Source organism: Eleutherodactylus coqui, chromosome 5 (assembly GCF_035609145.1).
Source record: "Eleutherodactylus coqui strain aEleCoq1 chromosome 5, aEleCoq1.hap1, whole genome shotgun sequence".
NCBI classification, from domain to species: Eukaryota; Metazoa; Chordata; class Amphibia; order Anura; family Eleutherodactylidae; genus Eleutherodactylus; species Eleutherodactylus coqui.
Genome location: NC_089841.1, coordinates 176765591 through 176773091, shown reverse-complemented (window position 1 = coordinate 176773091; position 7501 = coordinate 176765591). Strand labels below are relative to the sequence as shown.

Here is a 7501-nt window from a genome sequence, read left to right as displayed (position 1 = left end):
ATCAGACTGTACTAAATAAAGAGGATACCCACAAACCAGTGCCATAGATGTAGAGCCCCCAATGCAAACTTCAACCACCTAATATGGAGCTACCCCAATATCTACACATACTGGGGAGAAATCACAGAATTCCTAACTCAATTGATGGATATGCCGGTACCACAAGACCCAGCAGTATGCCTACTGGGCATCCTAGACGAAGAGCAGTGGCAATACCACGACAGGGTATTCCTCACCAAGACACTATTCTACACACGCAAGGCAATAGCCTTGTGATGGATGGATAGACACCCCCCGACACTCTCAAAATGGCAGAACATAGTGAATGCTATCCTATCATATGAAAAAATAGTGTACAAAAACAGAAAATGCCCCGAGAAATTTGACAAGGTATGGGAAAGATGGTGCGGATCAACAAGTACAGTATTCACACAAGATCGATTCCAAAGCCTGCTGAGCGCAACCGTATCCAGAACAAATCGGTAAAGCACGAGAAAGTCACAGCCCTCCACTGACACCATGAGCAAATATATTGCCACACTGTATTTAATATCAGCATATGTTATTGTAACGTATTTAAAGGTAATTATGTAAACCGTATGAGCCTATGATGTAACCAAAGTAGTTTATTCATGCAATGTAAGAAATACATATTGTTCAATAAAACGAGTTAAAAAAAAAAAAAAGAATAGCCAGAGGGATCAAGGACAACCCTGCCTCGTACTGTTGGAAGAATTTTAAGGTTTGCGCCTAACCTTAGAACATTCACACTGTTCCAGATCTGAAATAAAATTTTGATAGTTTTCCAATTTGCACTTATTTTATTTGGTTGCAAATGCTGAACTGAGTTTCATTCTGCATACAAACTACATTCAAAATCAGGTGTAGCTCCAGTTACACCTCAATATCCCACTCACAGAGGGATTATATAAAGAGATGTTTGTCAGGGTCCTTACATGGAGAGCTTATGGTGACTAGAGATCAAACAATGGCTCTGCCTGGTTAAAAAAATAATTGACTTCTTCACCCACCAAAGCCAATATTAGTAGCGTCTGCCCATTACATTAGCATTATGACTGTGGAAGGGAAAAAAAGAATTGAGGACTGGCCATGTTGGATTTTAACATACCTGACCCTTTGTTTGGCAACAGCCGTCTCCCTTCCCTCATTAAAAATCAACATAGGTAGTTACACTTGAATGTTCCGGTTTTGAGTGGAGCTATAATTTACAGGGGTTGTTTCATCACAGATGGCCCCTTTCATATTTGAGCCACTGGGGAAGTCACAGTCAGTTCATATTGGTGCAGCCATGGGAAGCTGCGGACAGTTAGACATCTCTGGCCCAATGTAGGGTACTTGTAGTATCACATGGATGGCTCAAGTCCACTGGAGCTCAGATTCATGAAGTAGGGTTCCAAACTAAGGTTCCCATATACCCTTATAAGCAGAGGTGTCGCTAGCATAGGAGATCTGGGGCATATGCTCCAAACCTCTAGCCAAGTGCCCTAAATCCCTGGGTGAGCGCTATATATTTCTCTGATCTTTTACAAGTCCAGCAACGCCCCTGCTTATAGGGCAGAGATTATCTTCATAGGACAACCTTTGTAAGTATATGATTCTTAAGATTGCTGTAACACTACTATGTTTGTAACACTTGCAAATCATTTTACAGATCACATTTTTTTTTACAAATGTGTAAAAGTTTTTTGAGTTCATGTGTTCAAATATCCTGTATCAACTGTGTTTAGCAGTCCACCTGAAGATGGTCTTTCATTAGCGACTGTAATGTCTCCACCAATTTCCCCTTCCACAAGAAGGGACACAGCTGTTTCCACTTTTCCTGTTGCAGCTAATGCAACGACTGCAGGTCCTGTGGGAAATCCCATTCGTTCAAGCTGTTGTAGCCTGAAAAAATGAAACAAAGTATACAATTAAAGACAAAAGCACACCCATCATCAAAAAAAAATAAAAATAAAGTCCCTAGAAGAAGTTGTCAGTTTGCTGTAAAACTTGGCATGCAGTTACATCTCAGGCAGATATGCGGATGATTAGAGTTGTGGGGGGATTAGATGAACGGTCTTGTCATCTGAGACCCTAAAAGTGGTTCCACCCTTGGTCTATTAAAAGGCTCTCAGAAGCTACTTGTGTGTAGTGGACCTTTTTCCACTTGTGTAGAGCTTAATGACCACTAGACGCCTCTATTGCGCAATTAAAGAGAATTCACCCAGTCAACAGTGTTTGAGAGGGGGCGCATTATTGGAATGCAAGAAGTTGGATAGTCCGCCATCCAGAGACAGGTGGCACATCGATACAGGGCCTTGTGTCTGTTAAAACCATTGTTAGGCGCTTGGCAGAAGGACATTGGGTCTCACGGTGCTCATTGCATATACTGCCTTTGACACCCACCTTCACCCCCGTTTGCAGTGGTTTTGTAAACAATGAAACTAGGCTGGTACGAAGTGGAATTGGGTTGTCTTCACTGACTATATCAGGTTTAGTTTGGACACGGACGATATGTTCGTGTCCGGAGACCTAGGGGTGAGCGCCTCAATCCTGCCTTTGCTGTGGAGCGGCACACTGCCCCAACTGCTGGTGTGATGGTCTGGGGGTTCAACGCATATAGTTGGTCACCCCTTATAGTGGTACGAAGGTCAGCCATATGTTCAGGACATCCTGCAGCCACATGTGTTGCCTCCAAGAGGCATTTTCCAGGAGGATGACACTTGAATTCACATGGCAAGTCATCAAAGCAATACCTTCACAACATTGTCACACTTCTATGGCCTGCTCAATCTCTAGATTTATTGCCAATAGAACATATATGGAACCATTTGGGGCACCAACTTCAACAGCCTATTAAAGAAAAACATGTGCGTATATATATATATATATATATATATATATATATATATATATATATATATATATATATATATAGTCTTTTTACCAAGTTATAATGTGTTCTATTCAATTATTTCTGAGATATATCTTTTTCTCAGTGCTGTTAGAAAGTACTTAAATAAAACATGCAATAGGACTGCGTAAAATGTGCCCAATTTATAAATTGTACCAGCCAAATTCTCACCTTCACTAAGAAATCAGTTACAACCGCCCTAGAAGTCTATAAGGAATGGAGAGGTAGGAAGGAGCAAAAGTAGGAGACTAGCTGCTATGATGTCTCCCATACTCGGCATACAGAAGACATCCTGCTCTCCAATACACACACATACAAGTGCAGCAGCATGAAGGACATTATTGCAGCATTACTGAGCAGTGTAGCTCTGAATCCAGGACTGTGGTGAGGTAACACTTACTAGAAGCATTCAGCCGTGTATCTGAATTCAGCAGTGGGGTGGCATAAAAAATTTACTTCAACAGTGTCTATGTGTCTTCACCTCACTCTCATTCTGCAGCTGCTTCCTCCTTTTCCCTCCATAGACTTCTACGGGCAGCAGCTGTAACTTGATCTATCAGTGAAGCTGAAAATTGGTGTCCTCTCTGGTATATGGATGTTATCAGTGAATTCTGAGTGAGTGAACAATTAAGGAGGTGAGGGGAAGAAGTGTTTGAAAAGTGGAGAAAGAGGCATTTTTTCTGTAATAAGATATATTACATTATCCTTCCTTCTATTATTGATTAATAGAAAGCTATGTATAATTGGAGGTATATTTCAAAACTGATTAAATCTAAAAAAGGTAGAACGGAATGCCCTATCCATCTGAATGTTGTGGTATGTAGAGTTCTTCACAATTCTGGTATGTGAATCCACAATGGCCCTACTGTTTATGGTGCAGTCTGTGGAGGACCAGATGACTGTTTATGGTGCAGTCTGTGGAGGACCAGATGACTGTTTATGGTGCAGTCTGTAGATGACCAGATGACTGTTTATGGTGCAGTCTGTGGAGGACCAGATGACTGTTTATGGTGCAGTCTGTGGAGGACCAGATGACTGTTTATGGTGCAGTCTGTGGAGGACCAGATGACTGTTTATGGTGCAGTCTGTGGAGGACCAGATGACTGTTTATGGTGCAGTCTGTGGAGGACCAGATGACTGTTTATGGTGCAGTCTGTGGAGGACCAGATGACTGTTTATGGTGCAGTCTGTGGAGGACCATAACACACTGTAGAAGAGATGAACTTCATTCACCATTTGTTTAGTTGTGGTGAGTTGTGTGACAAACTGTGCTGTCTGCGCAATAGCTCATCTCTAATCCACTGGCTTGATACCATTTGATCCTGGTGACCTATTCAAGTCTATTCCTAGTCTGCTCTACATATTCAATTTTGTTCTGGGTGCATTTCACTTCTCCTATGTCCCCTATGTTCCTGTGTTGCTCTGTCTGCATTGTTTAGCCAAACCATGATACACCAGCAAGGAATATACAGTATATACACAGCGGTGTGCTCAATCAGTCATAGTATAAATTGATGGTTTAGGATGATTGATCAAAATAAATGGTAACTTACACAATTGGAGTAGAGGAAAAATTCCCCATACTTGTAGACTTCTGGAGGAGATTTTCTTCTAACGGGGATTAGAGGAATTTTTACCTCTACCCCAATTGTGTAAATTATTATTTATTGTCATCAATTGTTCTACACCATTCATTTATACCAGTGTTTCCGAAACTCCAGTCTTCATGGACCCCAACATGTCATGTTTTCAGGATTTCCTCAGTGTTACACAGGTGATGTAATTATTGTCGGTGCCTCAGACATTGCCACGGGTGTTCTTACCATAGGATATCCTGAAAACATGACCTGTTGGGGGTCCATGAGGACTGCAGTTTGGAAAACATTAATTTATACTGAGGCTAATTGAGCTCTCCTCTTTGTGTATATATGTTCCTTATACTGGCAGGATCTTTTACATCTGTGTTGGAGGTAGCTGCATATCAGGCATTGGAATAGTAGGTTCTTTATTGTGTCAACCAATATCAGTTTCAAGACTTTAATGGATCTGAATGTGGTGCCACACACCTGGTGGGTACCTTTCAAATTTCCTCACCACTATTTTCCAGGGGTGCTATTTGCATGATGCATTTCTAACTTTCTACTATACCAGCAAAGCACTGGCTTACTCATTCCTGGGTCAAGAATCTATTACTATGTATCATCACGCTCCCCCATTGGCTGCTCGTAATCAGTTTTGCTATTTAATCCCTACCAGCTCTAAAAGTCATGACCTGAGGGTCAATGTACTGTCCTAAGAACAGGTTCTTTCTGACCATATATCTGCCTAAAGCCACCAAGTTCATTTTCAAGTTTGTGATCTGTGTGTTTCAAGTTTGCTCCAAGTCTGATCCTGGTGGTTCCTAGCATTTGTAGTTCTGCTTTTGGTTTCGTCTCTTGGCTTCATCTAATTATGCTTCTGGCTTTACGCTTGGATTCTATGTTTGGTACCGGAACTGTTCTCCTGGGGACGACCCTTGTCTCTTTTCCTGAGTTCACTCCTGTGACTGTGCTCCAGTATGGCTCCTGTGACCAATTGCCTGTGTGGGGACCAGGACTGTCCCCAGAGACTGCTACTGATATTTCCCAGTTCCGATCTTGGATTGTTCCCAGACCTTATTCCTGAAATCTCCTGGTTCCGAGTCACAGTCCTGCTCCTGGTTGCTTCTCTTAGTATCTCCCAGTTCTGTTTGAGGCCTACTTCTAGTCACTGCCCCTGCTGTCTGAGCTCCTGGCTGTACCCCTGGTGTCTATGCTGCTGACTCTAGCTTCTGTCTGTTCTACGCTTCACAGAATGATATGAAGAAGTGGAAGCATAGGAAAGGTTTCAGTAAGAAAATAACCTTTATTACTCCATAGTCTTTTTTTTTTTAAAAAAAGGTAGGCTACGTTTCGGCCTAAAGGAGGCCTTGTCCTACTCTTCACGTTGGGTCTCAGCTCCACTTGTAGTCCTGCTCTATGACCTGGATCCTGCTCCCTCACCATTGCGAGTTTGGCTCTGATGAGCCTTCTCTATCAGTTCTTGGACTGGCTGGTTGTCTAACTGTTCCAGTGTCCACACTTCACGGTCCTATTCTTTCGTCCCTGCTTTGCCCAGCTGCTGACTGGCAGCAGCCCAAGGATCCCCAATCTAAGTCTTAGGAAGCATTACTTTATCTTGAAACGTGTACCCACTGTCTGATATTAATAATGTAGCACTACAACTAGTAAATCTATTTCTTCTGGTAGGAGAAATTGCCAGAGAATTGTATGCGCACAACTGTTTGCTAGCAGGCAGCAGGAACAGATATTTCAGTTATGCTATCATCTTGGCTGCATATCAACGAATATAGTGTGCACATGGCGGTTCATATGATCAGTAAGCTGACTATAATTTTTATTCCCACCTCTTGCCATGTCCTAATCATCTTAAGTCTCTTTCACTGCTTAAAGAGGTTTCCCAGTTTTATACATATTGCTTAACCCCTGTATACATGGAAAAAGGTTATGGAACTTCATAATATCCTTTGTTACAATTCCTCTTAATTTTAAGGATATGCGTTTGCTGTTAGTGAATCGGAACAATGTTATTTACATTGTGAGACGGTGACCGGCAAGGTGCTGGAGGGCAGGTATGTGTCGCCTAGGATGCTCTCCTATGCTGCCTTGGGGAGCGCTTGGGCAGATGCGTGCCACCGAGCAGCGTGGGCTCGGTGGAGGAAGCCGGCAGTATAGTGTTAGTAGCATTAAGCCACTAACACGTTGTAGTATGTAAGTGGCTCCAAGCCACATAATCCGGGCCGGCTTTTCCTGGAGTGACCAAAGTGAAGGGTGGGATGGTCACTCCCACGTACCAGGTGGGGCTGGTACCAGGCCTTATAAAGCCTGGGCCTACAGGGCCAGGAGGAGAGCTGAGACCTCTGCAGGTCTGAGAGTCCTGGCTGGCTGTGTGCAGGAGCCATTTGTGTTACCAGTGTGTAGACAGGGACGCTCCATGTATAGTAAGTGCTCAGACGAGCAGGATTTACGTTATGTTTGCCTGATGTTAAGGCCTGTATTTTGCTTTTGTTTGCTTGGAAATAAACCCAGGCAAAGCCTGGACTAAAGACTTTATCCTATGTGTCACTGTCTCTGACTGCTTATGCCCAGGTTGCTACCGATCCTAAATGCTAATCCCTCACATATGGTGTTTGGATGCAGGCAGCGGTCTTAAAGAGACATACACCAATTAATGGACATTTTGCTGCAGCAGCTGGAGAACCGTTGCTAAGGGCAACCGCCCAAGAGAGATTGACTGGAGAGTGCTGTAACCCCCATGTCCTGGGTGAAAGCTGCAACGGCACAGCCATCAGATACTGCCAAGATGGAGGAACTGATAAAGCAGCTGGTACAAATGAACGTGCAGCAACAGCAAGCGTTGGCCCAGCAGCAACAAGTGGCGGCGACCCAGCAAAAGATCCATGAGGAGGCCATGAGAGCTCAGGCCGAGACTAATGCTCTCCTGGCGCAAAGTGTGCAGAGGTCGTCTGGTTCGCTCCCCACCACCCGTACCGCGGTACAGACGGCCTTA

General features: G+C 43.4%; 1 protein-coding gene across 2 annotated transcripts in view; it reads right to left on the bottom strand.

Annotated features, from left to right (window-relative positions):
- Positions 1-611: 611 nt before the first annotated feature.
- RHBDD3 (rhomboid domain containing 3) overlaps positions 612-7501 on the bottom strand; it is a 29833-nt gene continuing 22943 nt past the window's right edge. For both annotated transcript variants that reach the window (XM_066603812.1, XM_066603811.1), the window contains exon 6: positions 612-1905. In XM_066603812.1, the coding sequence (XP_066459909.1) occupies positions 1713-1905 (193 nt within the window). In that variant the 3' untranslated portion in view covers positions 612-1712. The remainder of the gene's footprint in view (positions 1906-7501) is intronic.